The sequence below is a fragment of the Canis lupus genome, chromosome 1, assembly GCF_003254725.2.
Source record: "Canis lupus dingo isolate Sandy chromosome 1, ASM325472v2, whole genome shotgun sequence".
NCBI classification, from domain to species: Eukaryota; Metazoa; Chordata; class Mammalia; order Carnivora; family Canidae; genus Canis; species Canis lupus.
Window position 1 is genome coordinate 30627718 of NC_064243.1, and position 16374 is coordinate 30644091.

The 16374-nt window shown below is 39.6% G+C and overlaps 1 protein-coding gene and 1 long non-coding RNA gene across 6 annotated transcripts in view; one reads left to right on the top strand and one right to left on the bottom strand.

The window, feature by feature from the left end:
• The window catches only part of ARFGEF3 (ARFGEF family member 3), a 176252-nt gene that overhangs the window by 143377 nt on the left and 16501 nt on the right, over positions 1–16374 (top strand). For all 5 annotated transcript variants that reach the window (XM_025422392.3, XM_025422396.3, XM_025422393.3 and 2 more), the window contains 8 exons: positions 3448–3551; positions 4583–4727; positions 8880–9008; positions 11462–11638; positions 12962–13076; positions 13867–13969; positions 14201–14332; positions 15796–15917. In XM_025422392.3, the coding sequence (XP_025278177.1) occupies positions 3448–3551; positions 4583–4727; positions 8880–9008; positions 11462–11638; positions 12962–13076; positions 13867–13969; positions 14201–14332; positions 15796–15917 (1027 nt within the window). The remainder of the gene's footprint in view (positions 1–3447; positions 3552–4582; positions 4728–8879; positions 9009–11461; positions 11639–12961; positions 13077–13866; positions 13970–14200; positions 14333–15795; positions 15918–16374) is intronic.
• On the bottom strand, positions 13942–15917 carry LOC112644186 (uncharacterized). The gene is made up of 3 exons (XR_003126209.3): positions 15788–15917; positions 14778–14853; positions 13942–14079 (listed from the first exon to the last, which is right to left on the bottom strand). It is a non-coding gene; the product is annotated as an uncharacterized LOC112644186 (long non-coding RNA).

Consider the following 16374-nt stretch of genomic DNA (forward strand, 5'->3'; position numbering starts at 1 on the left):
ATATGTGCCTCATTCTATTGTTGAATCTGCCCCAGGAAATGGAGGACTGAGCAGAAGGGCAACCATGACAGCCACTTGCTTATCGATTTTACACTATGGGCTTCAGAGGAATATTTCTTGTGAACAACAGCATAAAAATTTTTTTAACTATGTTAATTAAATAGAAACCAAGTAACTTAGTGTCTTAATTGTAAGATACATAATCTTAGTAGTAGGAAATTCAGTTATTGCATGGGAAGAACTCACTCCTGTGTGTCTCCTTTGTTCTCCTGTTCTCCTGTGACCACCACATTCAAAATGCTCCAATGCTAGATGTGGAGGGTGGAGGGTTCTCACACCATCCAGTATTGTGCAATACCAGTGGGGTGTCCTATAATTCAGTCCAATTCTAACACTACCCAGAGTTAGCCCAGACTCCACAGGGTAGGGGCTCAGTCCCAAAAGACTACCCCCTACATCACATGCCAAGCAAAAGTAGGTCCCCATTTACCCACAGCTCTGACATGGCTACAAATAGGAGGTTCCATGACCTTCTCCCCTTGGATTTGGTTAATTGTTGGAACAACTCACAGAACTCAGGGGAACATGATTAGCAATTTATTATATAATGAAGGATATAATAAAGGACACAGATGAATAGCCAGAGAAAGAGCTACATAGGGCAAGGTCCATAAAGGTCCCAAACACAGGAGCTTTCGTCCCCATGGAGTTGGGGTGTCCCACCCTACCAGCATATAAATGTGTTCACCAACCCAGATCTCCAAACCCCATACTTCTGGAACTTTTATGGAGACTTTATCATGTAGGCATGATAGACCTCTAAGTCTATTTCCAGTCCCTCTCCCCTAGGAAGGGGAAAGGAGCTGAAAATTTCAAGCTTCTAGTCATGGCTTGGTCTTTCAGGTGACCAGTCGTCCACTTCTAGGAGCCCACCGGATATTGCCTCAGTTAGAACAACAGACCCTCCTATCATGCAGGAAATTCCAAGCATTTAGGAGCGGCGTGTCAGGAATTGGAGTCAGAAACCAAATATTAGGGCAAAAAAAAGGGGGGGCCTCTAATCCTCATCACTTGGGAAATTACAAGGATTTTAGGAGCTCTGTGCCAGGAACTGGGAGCAGAGGCCAATATGTATATTTGCTATTATGTCACAGTCTTATATTTCATTTAAGAACCATTATTGGTATTCTGTTATTCAGTGAAGAGTTGAGTGCCTGCCATGTGTGCACAGCAGCCTTCATATGTACTATGAAGGTGTAAAGAGGAATAAAACATGCTTCCTGCCTGTGAGAGGCTCACAGCCTCTTCTAGGAAACACATATAAATCAATCATTACAATTAAGTAAGATGAATACTTTCATGGAAGCTAGTAAAAAAGAAAAAATACATGTAAGCTGAAATAAACAAGTAGCTGAGATAGATGTTTGGTAGTGGGGTCCAGTGCAGGCTTTAAAGGGTAAGGGACATTTGAACTTTGTGGTGAACTAGGTTTCCTTTCCTAAAATCAAGGTACATTGGAGGTACCCACATAAAGGGATAGTGAATGATGAGTTGGGAAGAAAGGAAGTTGTGAAGGGCTCCATATGCCACATCAAGGAATCCAGAACGTGTGGGGAAGGTTTCTAGGTAAAGAGTGGTACGATCACACAGTGTTAGAAACTGAACTCTGGAAGGCATATGTCCCCTTACATGGGGACAAGAGGCTGCAGGCAGAGAGGCAGTAGAGAAGATGAGGTTGGCTCCAGTGCATGGTAGAGGTGGGATCTGTGGGGCTTGGCCCTGCTAGAATGGGGGCTTGGGGAGGAGGCATTGAGGAAGGCTCCCTGCTTCCCTGACAAGGACTAGTGTTACCCAGAAATAGGATGTTAAAAAGGAGAGCAGGTTAAGTAGGTGTGGAGGAGAGGAAAAAGTAACGAATTCCATCTTTGGACATTTGGACACGTTGAGTTTCTGTAAAACCCTATTCAAGTGGAGATGTCTAGCAGCATGTTAACAAATTTGAGATTTTATCTTAGGGAAGGACTTAAAGGCAGCAGATAGAGATGCAGAATAATCTATGTACACATGGAGAAAATTTTTTTTTTCTGTGAATCATAACGTGGCCTTACTTGTAAGGGGCATGGGAACCTTGAGCCCCCAGTAGCCACCCTGGCTAGGTACTGCCCCAGACTCCAGGGGGGCGCAATTTGCATAGACTTTGATGTGTAACACACCAACCTTGGTTAAAAAAAAAAAAAAAAAAAAAAAAAAAACGGGCTGCTCACTTTGATCAACAGGCTAAGAAATGAAATTATTTTTAATTGCCATCTGGTTATTTCAACATGAGTTTGACCCAGTCTGTGTTTTTATATTGTAAAGCATGTTAATCCAGACCCGGGGCTGGCAAGCAATGGCCTGCAGGCCAGATCCAACCCATCGATGGTTTTTATAAATAAAGTTTACTGAAACACAGCCATGGTCATTTGTCTACTACTATTTTCGTGCTACAATGGTAGATTTGAGAAGCGGTAACAAAAACAGGATGACCTGCAAAGCTTAAAGTATTTACTGTCCGGCCCTGTACACAAAAAGTTTGCCGATCCCTGATCTAGAATACAAATATTTATCTTTTCTTTTTTAAGGAAACATGCTGCTTTGTCTGAATTTTAACTAATGCCTAGTAATTAGATCTGTCTGCCCACAGGAAAGGGTGCCTAGTGGCTACGATTGTAGACAATTAGAAACAATTTCAGTACTGTGGAATGATCTTATTAAAAGTACGGGAATAGATTTCATCCCATGGGAAGAAAAATGGTAATCCTCAACTACTATTTACCTATAGAAAAATCTAGATGCCCTCCACAGATCTGCAAAATCTCTAGATATGTACCAAAAAAAAAAAAATCATTTCAGTTCAATTCGATAGTCTCTATCCCTGAGCCCCAGATGTCTAGACTCTTCCCAGAGGACTTTATCACCACTCTATAGTGCTGAGCCCAGGCAGCAGAGGGGTCCTTTTGCAAACAGAGAGAGGCCAAGTTCTTCCCTCCAGCGCAGACGTGGCTGGGCACCAGGAGTGTCCTTTATCATCAAGCTCAGAGTCGCACCATCCACAGCAGGGACGGTGAGGGGAACTACCGCGGGCCCAGGCACAGAGGGACCCCGTGCAGCCACTGAAGGAACTGTGGTCCAGTACCAGAAAAGAGGAGTTCACTGTTTAGTGAAAAGAAGAGTTACCAAAATGGAATAATCCAACAAACTAAGATGCTCGATTCAATCCCAACTGTATTTAACACATATACATATGGAGGGAGAAAAAATGACTGGAAGGATTCTCCTCAGGGTCCAAAGTTTGGGGTAATTTTGTCTTTTATTTTAGTAGACATTTAATGAACGAGTGCTGTGGGAGCTACTAGGTCTTCTGCTGAAGGGGGAATGCCAGAGTAATTGTGTCTGTCTGTCCTCCAGGGGAGGTGGACTGCAAGGAAATAGGAGACTGTGTCCCGGGACCCGGAGCCACGTCCCCAGACCTGTGCCTCCCCGCCCTGGATTACCTCAGGCGCTGCTCGCAGGTAGGGGACCATGCTCGTGCACCCACACTGGGCTCCAGGCCCTGTGACCGGCCTGGGACCTGATGCTTGCAAACCAGGCGTGGATGTCTCTTGCTGAAGCCCAAGAGAAACATTTTTGGCTGACTCTGAGGAGAGCAGAGGCTGAGATCTGGAGTAGGAATTTTTGTCCTCACTCCATGAAGGAAAGAATGAGAAGAACGAAAATATGCTAGAACACACAATTGAACTGAAACCTCTGAAACTTCTCCTTTATACTCAAGACACAGGAACGGTCCTAATCTCTATGTTTGCATCAGGCTGTAGGGAGAGAGGTCATGGGAAGTCTTCATGATAGGATGTGGTGGTGGTGCCACCACTGAAGAGGGACAAAAACAAAAAAGGGACATGTTCAGTAAAGATCTAGTGAGGAAATCCCATGAAACCTCATTTATCAAAGGAACAGCGACTTTTGTTGTGGTCAATCCGGTCATTGCTGTTAGCCCAAGAGGATGCTCCCTCCAGCAACCAGAAAGCCCCTTCTGCCCCCAGGCTTCAGTGACACCCTTTATAGTTGTTCTCCTATCTTCACAGGTGGTGTCCCCAGACCTTTTCCTGTCTGCGGAACTCCTCCCTCGGTGACAGCAGTGATGGTGTGAACCCCAGGGCTTTAGAAAGGATACCTAGCCCCAGCTTCTTCCCCCATCAGCCCTCAAAAGACACCACATGACAGGACTTCAGCTACCTTTCCACCCTCAGATCCTTCCCTCTCACTGTATGCTCCAGCCACACCGACTTTCCACCCCTCAGATACATGGCACCTCACTGCTCAGGGCAGTTGCTGTTCCCTCTCCAGGGAATATCCGCCCTGCATCTCCCTCTCATGAGCTACTATAAGAATCCAAATCACAAACAACCTCAAAACTTTCATACATTGGAAGCTTTTCTGGTTTTCCCTAACACCAGTATTGCTGGTATACTATGTTATTCTTCTTTAACACCCATAGTACAGCTTTTTCTAATACATAGTTGCAATTTGGTTTTTCATTATTTAGTTACTGGCCAAAATCTACAAAATGCCCTTGAAGCCAATATTCCTTAGTGGGCGACTGGCTAGCTTGCCTCGAAGACTTCAGGAACAGTCGGCCAGCAGTGAGGATGGAATTGAGTCGGTCCTATCTGATTTTGATGATGACACTGGTGAGTTAATTGATTGGACTGAACTCTAGGTTATTTGTTATGTTTATATTCCCAGAAGCTTAAACCATGAGTTCAGTAGCTTAGAGACATAAGAATGATCATCCATTTATGTTACTATTGTTTTTAATTCTAATAGAACAAGTCTACATAAAGTTTCCATGGACTATTTAAAAACATCATTTGATGTCTTGTCTCCAAACCCATCCTTTTATAGATGGATGCCTCTATCCAAGCTCAGTACAGATCTGCAGATTCCACTAAATATAGTTTCTAACTCTGAATTCTCTATAATTTAGCAAATTGGAACGCGGTTGCATTGCTACGTAAATTGACTGGTAATTGTCTTTAATACCTTCTAGGAAACACAATCATTATATAATTACTTCCTGTAAGACTATTTGGTTAGAGACTGGGGAAATTAAGCCACTACTGAAGAGAGAATCTATTTGTGCTGGTGGAACTGAAGCCTCATTAAAAGAATAATTTTAAAGAATGTGTTTCAAATTAGTTCCCATGTAATTTTCTGTGGATCGGAGTTCTCTAGTAACTTTGGGAAATTTTCAGATGGATTAACTCATGCTCATGCTTGTCTTCTGATTCAGTCACCCCTGCCCTGTTCTAAATCTAGAAGTGGAAATTATATCCTTAAAGAGAACTAACAGGACTAACAGGCATAGGTTGAGTCAAACTCTTGCAAAAAGAGTTTTGGGGAGAGGTTTTTTAAATTTTGCTTTTTTTAATTATTAATTTTTGTTTTTCTGTTATAAATTCACTTATGAGAATAGCGAGAGGATTTACATTTTTCCACAGGGATTATAAATGGTAAAACCTCATTAGTTGAGAGTAGTTTTAAGGGAGAACTGTAGGAAGGAATAGCAAATGTAGAGAACAATTAAAATGGAAATTGGCTAGAGGTTGTCTAATAGAGGTTTCATTTAATGACTAGTTAGGAATAATTTTTACTTAGCCTCTTAAACCTCCAACCCAGACAATTATAAACAGAGGCTAATGTTGCTTATCTATAATACAGTCTTTAAACAGTTATAAATTGTCTGTGTATGTAGCAATCAGCAATTCTCTTTCCATATGTGCAAATCATTAATCCATTGTTTTTTTTCTAGGCAGCCCATCTTATAGATAAAATTCAGCTAAGACCTATCTAAAGTTTTCCACATTATCAACTCATTGATATCTTTAAAGTTATTATGATATACAAAATATAGCTAGCTCAGAGAAAAGAATTAAAAGCAAAGGCTTCAACTTAGTATTGAAAATTTATATGCTCTTACATGTTATTCCTCTGGTTTCCAAAGGCAAATAATGTCCTTTTTTTTCCCCCATGGAAATTTCAGACATGTTTAAACTAGACAGAATGGTATAATGAGACTTCATGTACCCATCACCCAGCTTCAACTATTAACTTATAGCCAGTCTATTATGTATACACACACACACAACCCCTCACTCTGTCTCCCCCTTCCTCTCACTTCATCTATTTTAAATTAAATCCCAGACATTATAGCATTTCATCTGTAAATGTTTCAGTTTGTGTTTTTTAAATATAACAAACATAACCACAATTCCATTATCATACCTAAGAATTAACAATAATTATTTAATATTAAATATTATTTTTTAAGATTTTATTTATTCATGAGATATATATATATAGAGAGAGAGAGAGGCAGAGACATAGGCAGAGGGAGAAGCAGGCTCCACGCAGGATGCCCCATGTGGGACTCAATCCTGGGCCTCCAGGATCACATCCTAGGCTAAAGGCAGGCGGTAAACTGCTGAGCCACCCAGGCTGCCCTCCTTAAATGTTAACATTTCCCATTTTCTTATGTCAGTGAATTTTCAGCATTCACATAAGACCTGTACTGTGTGTTTTGCTGATAGGTCTCTGAAGTCCTTCTCAATCCCTAGAGTTTCCTCTTCAACTCTCTTTCACTCTTTTGTACTTCATTTGTTGAAGTGAGACCCCATAGAGTTTTCCATATGGACTTTATTGGTTACACCCCCACCCCCACCCCGAGTGGTGCATAGCATGTGATTCTGTCTTCTGCATTTCCGATAAATTAGCTTGTTCCCACCTGCTTATACTTTGAGGCTCATGAGCCTCTGTCACCTAGTTTTATTATATTTGTGGTTCATGGGTTTGCTTTAGCTTTCTATGAATGGGAATGTCCAAAATGTAGAAGTAGTTTTTTTTTTTTATAATGGGAATATGATAAAGCTGCCATCTTTTGGCAGTTATCTTTCATAGGAAACTGAGAAGTATTAAAATGTAGGGTGGGTTATTTTTTAATTTTCTATTCTAGGCCCTTTTAGATGAAGCGAAAGAAATTGAGTCCTTTCTCTGTCAGTTATCTGGCAGGTTCGTATATTTCCAAAGGCAGTGGTCAGCAGGAATGTTGGCTCAGATAGTGCTTCTGTAAATGGCAAAACTAAAATTGTTTGGATCTAATAAAAAAAAAATCTCATGCTTTTTCCCTTGCCTTGTAATGAGCAGCACTAAAAGTTAGTATCTTGTTTTAAAAATGAAACTCTGAAGGGGAGAAGGAAGAGAGGTGTATACTGAGAGGTGTGCTGCTTTGGGTGTATGATTCTGTTGATGTTGTGAATCTCATTCCCCATCTGTGAGTGGTACATGAAGTGATTTGCATGTACGTAGGATGAGAAAGTGCCAGCAGCGCCAACCACAAGGCAGGCATGCAAATTCAAAATAATGTATAAATTGCAAAAAAAATAAAAAAAGACTGGAGATGACTGATGGACCTTTGGGAAAAGTGGGGCATGAAGAAGAGTAAAGAAAATAGACTCACACACAGGAGCAGCAAAAGAAAAACTGGATGACTCAGACTTCATCAAAATTAAAGACTTTTGTGCTTTAAAGGACATTATCAAGAAAGCGAAAGGACAATCGAAAGGAGAACATATTTGTAAATCCTATTTTTGATAAGGTTTTAATATCCAGAATATATAAAGAACTCCTAAAACTCCACAAGACAAACTACACAATTTAAAAATGGGCAAAGGGACATGAGTAGATATTTCTTAAAAGATCTACAAATGGCTGATCAGCATGCTCAGCATCATTAGTCATCAGGGAAATCTAAAAACCACAGTGTGAAACACACTTTACATACTAGGATGTCTATAGTTTAAAAAAAAAAAAAAGTAAGTGTTGGCAAGGACATGGAGAAATTGGAACCCTCACAGGAATATATATTTCCTTTATGGAAAACAGTTTGGTACTTCTTCAAAACGTTAAAAAGAAAAAAAGAAAGAAAAAAAAAACGTTAAAAAGAACTACCAGATGACCCAGAAATTCCTCTCCTGGGTCTAGACCCTAAGGAATTGAGAGATTGAAACAGATACTTACTGTCCTATGTTCATTGCCTTATTTCCACCATAGCTAAAGGTGGAAACAACACAAGTGTCCATCAACAGATGAATGAACAAAGTGTGGATTATTATTCATCTGATATACAGTGCAACACGGATAGACCTTGAAAACATTACACTAAATGAAATAAGCCAGACACAGAAACACAAATCCTGTGTGATTCCACTTATATGAAATATCCAGAACAGGCAAATTCATAAAAAACAGAAAATAGATGATAGGTTCCCAGGGGCTAGAGTGAGGGGAAAATGGACAGTTACTGGTTGCAGGGCTTCTGTTTGAGATGATAAAAAAAATAGTTTCGGAACAAGATAGTGGGGATGGTTGCACAAAACCTTGAGAGTAATTAATACCACTGAATTGCATATGTAAAAAGGGTTAAAGTGACAAATTTTTGTTACATATTTACAACAAAATAATGTTTTAAAAGAATGTATGCTAAGATGATACAAAAGTATATTTTATTATTTTGGTATTGTCAGCTCCCAAGAAATCTGATAGTTAGTTCAATATAGTAAAATTTGCCACATCACCTTCTTCCTGTAGGGGAATGAGAAGAAATTTGGGATTTTCCCCCTTTAACTTTGTTAGAGCATGTAAATCATAATCTGCCCATGCTTGTAGACACTGAGGACTACACACTGCCATATGGCACACTGCTAAACTCACGATGTTTAGTTTGATCTTATGACTCTCTATTATGTTGAACTGGATTTCACAGAGATCTGCTTTTTCGTATCCAGGGCTGATAGAAGTCTGGATCATCCTGCTGGAGCAGCTAACAGCGGCTGTGTCCAACTGTCCACGTCAGCACCAACCGCCAACCTTGGATTTACTCTTTGAGCTGTTGAGAGATGTTACCAAAACACCTGGTAAGAATTTCTATGTCTGTCTTTTGTAGGGGAGGTATTATGCATATAACTTTTCTCAGGAAGGTATTTCCATGTGTCTACTTGTTTTACACCTATAACCCTAGACTTGGTGCAGAGCTTCATGCATAATAGATGCTCAGTAAATACTTGTTAAATGGTAATGATGCAGTTATGTTTAAGATATGTCCTGTTAGGGCAGCCCCAGTGGCACAGCGGTTTAGCGCCGCCTGCAGCTAGGGCGTGATCCTGGAGACCCTGGATCAAGCCCCACGTCAGGCTCTCTGCATGGAGCCTGCTTCTCCCTCTGCCTGTGTCTCTGCCTCTCTCTCTCTCTGTGTCTCTATGAATAAATAAATAAAATCTTTAAAAAAAAAGATATGTCCTGTTATTATTTACATGTCTTCCCATCAGTCCATTTACAAATAATACGTACTATCCAGTTAGGTGTGTTGGATCCCTACAGTAATCAGGCCAAGGCTATTGGCTTTGCTCTGTTCTATGATCACAGCCTTCTCTTGGACCTAGGGCTGTCAGTAAGGCTCACTGAGTCTTCAGTGACATAAACAAACCACTCAAAAGTATGTACAATATTAAAACAGCAAGATCTTAAATATATAAAGGTCATAGGTGGTTAGATTTAGAAAAAGACATGTAGTGGCACCTGGCTGGCTCCATCAGTTGAGCATCTGACTCTTTTTTTTTTTTTTTTTTTTTTTTTTGAGCATCTAACTTTTGATTTCAGCTCAGGTCATGATCTCAGGCTTCATGATCAGTGTGGAGTCTGCTTAAGATTCTCTCTCTCCCTTTCCCTCAGCCCCTCCCCGACTCATGCTCGCTCTCTCTCTCAAAAAAAGAAAAAGACATGTAGTGATCACCTAATACCTTGATAGTACAGGAAAAGAATGGCCCTGAGGAATTTATTTCTTCTTTTGATTCAATCAAATTTAGCATATATACTTAACACATGCAAATTTTCCCAAGATCCAAGCAACTATAGAAATTTTAATTTTTACAAACAGAATCAGAACCACAAATGAACCCACTAGTCAATTCCATAGTAATAAGAGGAGTTTCATATTTATTACAAACTGGTGAAGACTTGATAGCTGGTACGGTATTAAGATCCATTGCAGTTGGTAGCAGAATTTTTTCCAAAAAAGCCAGCATAGCTATTCTCATATGTCAAAAAGTTATAAGCCAAAAATAAGCAGGTATTTTACAGAATTAATTATATAGCTCTCCCTCACTAGTTAGTACTGTTTTCTGTTTTCACATTGCCATTAACTGTGTGTGAAGAGCACTCAACCTAATTAATTCTACTAGAAATCTATCATCAAAGGAAATTAATAGTGATGAAAACAAAATGAGTATAAAATGATTGCTGAAATATATTGAATACCAAAAAAATTATGAACACCCTAAATGGGTTAAGTAAATTACAATGAGAGCATATAAATATCCCACAGATATAAAAATGAGTATTTGTGAATAACATTTAAAGTATATATACTATGGAGTAACCACAACATTGAAATTTTATGCATCTATGAATACACATGTCCATTCAAAAAGACTAGAAATCAAACATAAAATGTAATTATCTCTGTGGGTGAGGTTTCTTTCTTCGTATTCTCATTCTTTTCTGTGTTTATTAGAAAAGGGTTCCTTACTTTTGTAATCAGAACTTTAAAAATCCATCACTTTCACAAGGATTTTCATTATAGCATTGTCTAAAGCAAAAAGTTAGAACACCTTAAGTGTCCATCAGTAAGGGAACAGATAAGTAACTGTTGTGTATACATGCAATGGAATAGTATGTGGCGGTAAAAATGAGGAATATCTAAATTCTCTGATACAGAATGATCTCTAACACATGTTAATGTGTTTCTTGATGTTTCATATAGATATTTATATGTAAACTTTAGAGGACATTTTCTTATATGTGTATCTCTGTTTACCTCTGGGGGAGTTAATTAGGTGATACTTTGGCTTTATTGGTATTATTTGAATTTTTATGAATTTATTCATATATCACTTGCATAACTATATTCATAACAGAAACAAAAAAAGAGAAGCACCTGAGTGGCTCAGTCATTTAAGCCTCTGAGTCTGGATTTTAGCTCAGGTCATGATTTCCAGCTCGTGGGATTGAAGTCCCAGTCCAGCTCTGTACCCAGGGGTAGTCTGCTTGAGATCATCTCTCCTTCTTCCTCTGCCCCTCCCCCTACTCTCATGCTCTCTCTAAAATAAATCTTAAAAAAGAAAAAAAAAATGCCAGTGAAGACCATATATTCCCCCCAGTCAGTAGTAAATTCTTTTTCCTTGCAACTTCTTAGGGGGTGGGGGGAACTCCTGTGAAAGAACTGGGGCATGCCAAGTGATGGCAGTAACTTCTGTTTCCCTACAGGAGAGCTGTTGTGATCACAGTTCTGATGCCAACTTTTCTATTTCAGGACCAGGGTTTGGTATCTATGCGGTTGTTCACCTTCTCCTCCCTGTGATGACCCTTTGGCTCCGACGTAGCCATAAAGACCATTCGTACTGGGATGCAGCTTCTGCTAATTTCAAGCACGCCATTGGCCTGTCTTGTGAGCTGGTGGTGGAGCACATTCAAAGCTTTATACACTCAGGTATCTTTGGTCCCCTAGCAGTCCATGCTGAGTATTTTTTCTCATGGGAAGCATCACTGTCAAAAAATACCAGTGTATGATTTTTGTCCACGTATTACCTAAATAGAACTATAATGGTTAGTGCCAACCTTCTCCTAGATTATCAAACTGAAAATTAATACTTAAAATACATATAAGAATATAGTGCCATCTAGTAGATCTGTGCATGAGAAGAGAGGAGGCAAGTTCAACTATGCAATAAGTTAAATGAAGAAAAAAAGAACTAGCTCTGTAGTCTGTAGGTGAGAGGGTGTATATCCTCCTGCTTCCTCTGGGAGGCTAAATGGAGGAGATAAGATTTGAGAAAAGGCTTAAATTATAGGCAAGAAGTTGCTTAAGAGGTTAGGGGTGAAGTATCTTAATATCTGTGGTACTTTGAAGATGACCTGAAAGTATGTAGCAGATAGTATACTGAAGTCAGAAAAAAAATCACTGTTAACCTAGAAGTTATAATTCAATATGCCTTTGGCTTCTCTTTATAAAGGAAGAGGTAAGGTAAGAGACGCCCTTGTTGAAGAGGTTAGAAAAATTCATGAGATGTTCACCCAAGGGAGAATCAAAAAGCAAAGTAAGAAATGGGTGGCTCTACTAAAGTTAATAAGCTTGCCTCCACAAAAAAGAAAGTTAATTGAGAAAGACAACAAGTGGGTGTTTCCACATGTAAGCGATAATTAGCCCTACAGGTATGTTCTTAGCTGGATCACTGCTTTGCCCAGCACAGAACCACTGAGGATTCTACTAAAAATTAAATCTGTGTCATCACATGGACTTTGAGGGAAAGAATATACATGTATTCCTTGAATTGGGAAAATAGAATGTGATTTGGGGAAGTCTCATTTTCTTTAGTCTGGGGATAGTGTGCCAGGCTGAGTTCAAGAACTGTTAAGATGAGAGAGGGTTTGTTTGCCACAAGCATTTAATTAGTCTGTCAAGAGTAAGGAAACTGTAGGTTTCGTTTTTCTCTCTTTTTTTTTTTTTAAGAATTAAAATTTTTTATACAGAAAAGAACACGCACAGCCTGAATAGTAGCTAGTATAAGTGGATGAATTATATGCTTAACTTCGAAAAATGTATATCAACACATAAAAGTAAGCCTCATATTTCATCATGAAATGATTAATACAAGCTAAAGTCAAGTTCAGAAAAAATCCAAGAAAATTACTTTTTCCCTAGATTTTTATACATCTTTTTATTGCTCAGACTTTCCCCTTTTACTAAAAATGTCATTTTAACCCTCTCCTTTACAAGAGTTGAGTGAAATTCTGGTTTTACTTTTCCATGTAGACATCAGGTATGAGAGCATGATCAACACGATGCTGAAGGACCTGTTTGAGTTACTGGTAGCGTGTGTGGCCAAGCCCACAGAAACCATCTCCAGAGTGGGCTGCTCCTGTATTAGGTGAGGAAAAGATTCTTTGCCTCTCCACAAAGTTAAGAATTTTTATTATGAAATCCAAGGGAGTTAAATTCTCTTATTGTAGCAATCCACTTTTTGGACTGCTTTCTACAAGTAAAAATGTCTATATGTATATGCTAATAATGCTTCATTTCAATGTGTAAGGCATTATACAAAGAGAGATACTCTGTGCATAGGAAGTCAAGGTCCCTACCCTCAAAGAGGCTTATAGCCTTTTCTAAAGGACATAACAGAGAGAGACACATGAAAAATGACCATAGTTAGGAGTTACTGTACATGCCAAGGAGGGCAGGGGAGTAGGATGTCAGCAAGGACTTTTTATATTAATGACATTTGGTCAGATCACCCAAAGTGGGCAAGATCTTGATAGATGGGGACTTGCAAGCAGAACATCACAAACATAAGCATGGAGATCTGAGTCATAAATGACAACAGAGTCTTTATTATTTTGGTTGTTATTTGTAGAGGAGTAGTAGAAAATGAGGCTAGAATAGAAAAATTAGTACAGAATATATATACAGTCTTGCATGCAAAGCCTAAGTTGAGACATTGCCCTCTCTGTAATGGGGACCCATTGCTATTTGATATTTTTATAGGAAAATACCTTAGGAAATAGTGTTGTGACAATAGATAGGATACCAGTTGGATTGAAGACAAGTGTAATAAGAGGCAGCAAGACTTGAATGGAAGCTGTGGAACAAATATGTGCATTCGTCTGTAAGGGCGACAAAAGGTACAGATTCAAGACTTCTTTCCTGGTTTCTTTGAGCAGGTACGTCCTTGTCACAGCAGGACCTGTGTTCACTGAAGAAATGTGGAGGCTTGCCTGCTGTGCCCTGCAGGATGCGTTCTCAGCCACACTCAAGCCAGTGAAGGTAAATTGTTGGCAGGTGGAGCCAGAGAGGGTTCGAGTCATCTCGTGCCTGTCAAGTTGGGCATCTGGATGCTGCCCTCCTTCTCTTATCAGGCAGGCTCACTTGAAATCCTACAGAGGGTGAAAAAGAAGTTGTCCAATCTGTGCTTTTGTCCCAAACACCAGGACCGTAACAGCTCTAGAACACAGGGCCTGGATGCACCCAGGAAACCTCTGCTGTGTTTCTCCCTAGGATCTACTGGGCTGCTTCCACAGCGGCACTGAGAGCTTCAGTGGGGAAGGCTGCCAGGTGAGGGTGGCGGCCCCCTCCTCCTCCCCCAGTGCTGAGGCCGAGTACTGGCGCATTCGAGCCATGGCTCAGCAGGTAAGGACTGGGGCTTGTGATTCCCAGGACTTTTACAAGCTTCTTCCTGAAGGTCTTGCATAATCAGATTGTCTTTCATTCCCTTAGGGACATACACTTCCTGGCTCTGACATCTTGTCAGTACTGTTCTTGATGAGGACCACTAACCCAGTCAACATCATTATAATCCTTTCCTCCATCTCTTTCTTGTTGTGTCCTCCAGTGCCCAGATCAGATAAAGTCCTCTTTCTGCCTGGCCCCTACACTTCATACACCACTTGACTTTCTCGGACTCTGTATATTATCCATATTTGCTGAAATATTGATGGTACTTGCAGTCTACAAGTGCCTAAGGATGGCAAACCTATTTGGATTTTTCCTTATGTTTCCCATGCAGAGTTTGACATTTACAAGCTGCTTAATTTCAGTCAAATGTAAATCATAACTAAAATTAAAATATACTTACCTATTCAGGGATCACCATGTACCAGTGACTTTTTCTGCTGACAGAGGTCAGAAGTCAGAAAAGTTGATTGAATCTCCTGAGGAGCAAAGAACATGTCTGTATACTTACCTTGGTATTAGTAGAGCCATGCATATAGAAGATACTTAGTAAATATCTGTTGAGTAGGTGAGTTACTAAATCACCAAAGGCCTTCCAGCCTTAGCACTAGCTACAGATATGCCCCCAAACACTCAAGTAGCATGTCAGTCTACCGCTAAGAAACCCTGCATGTGGCTTCCAGCAGAGTAATTAAACATTGTCCCTAAATTTACAATCTATCATGTAATGGCAGCAGACCTATTTGAATTATGTCTTCATATACAAAAGACATCTTTTGCATGTTTGTGGTATGTTTAAAATATTAAGCAATTTTTATAAATGTGTATGCAGTACTGGATGGAATTATTGGAAAAGTATTCTAATTCTTTACAAAAATAAAGTGAATTAAGGGTTCTATTCAGAATTGCCTTTTCTCTATAAGAGCTGTTTAAATTGTTAATAAAATCTCCCTTAGTATATCCAGGATACTCTGATTATCAATTGATAAGTTTCCTGGCTAGGTCTGGTTTCTAAATGTCCTAATTAATTTCTTATTCCTGTGTTGGATAGAATACCACAGAGATGTCAAAATCGGAGATATTTTTTATAAACACGGCCCCTCTTTATTTACTCTTAATTAATATTAAATATCAGCACTTACTAGTTGGGTGTAATGAGTTGTCACGTGATTAAAGTAGTCGTGTTATTTGTGTTAGTATCAGCCACTAACTTCTGAATATTTACTCTTCTGTTCTAATGCTATGCATATGTAATATACACATATTAATTCTCTCAACATATCATGTAGGAAACCATTGTCAACTTCATTTTATAGATGAAAAAATGAGTAGAAAGAGTAAGAAATTTATCCAGGGCCATCCAGCTAATCCCTAGTGGAGTCAGGTGGAGGATGACGGAGCTCTGAACTGTACCTTTGCAGGTGTTTATGTTGGACACGCAGTGCTCACCCAAGACTCCAAACAACTTCGATCATGCTCAGTCTTGTCAGCTCATTATTGAGCTGCCTCCTGATGAGAAGCCAAATGGACACACCAAGAAAAGGTAAGCAGCTAATAAGCTTAAACATGTGGGGAGCTTACAACTAAGGAAGGTTCTATTTATTTTCATTTCTGGCTCATTGAAATCCAAGATTTGGCTAAGAATGACATTTATAGAGTCATTTAGCAAAGGTTTTTACAGAAAACTGTTTCTGTAAAGCTTCAACATTTCACATGTACTAGTTTCATAGGACTGCCATAGTGAATACCATCAGCTGGGTGGCTCAAACAACAGAAATGTATTTGCTTACAGTTCTGAAGCCTAGAAGTCCAAGATCCAGGTGTCGGCAGGGTTGGTTTCTTCCGAGGCCTATCTCCTTGGCTTCTGGATGGATGCTTTCTCCCTGTGTCTTCATGTGGTCTTTCTTCTGTATGTGTCTGTGTCCTAATCCCTTCTTATAAGGATACCGGTCATATTGGACGAGAATCTACCTTAATTATTTTTCAAGATCTTAACTCCC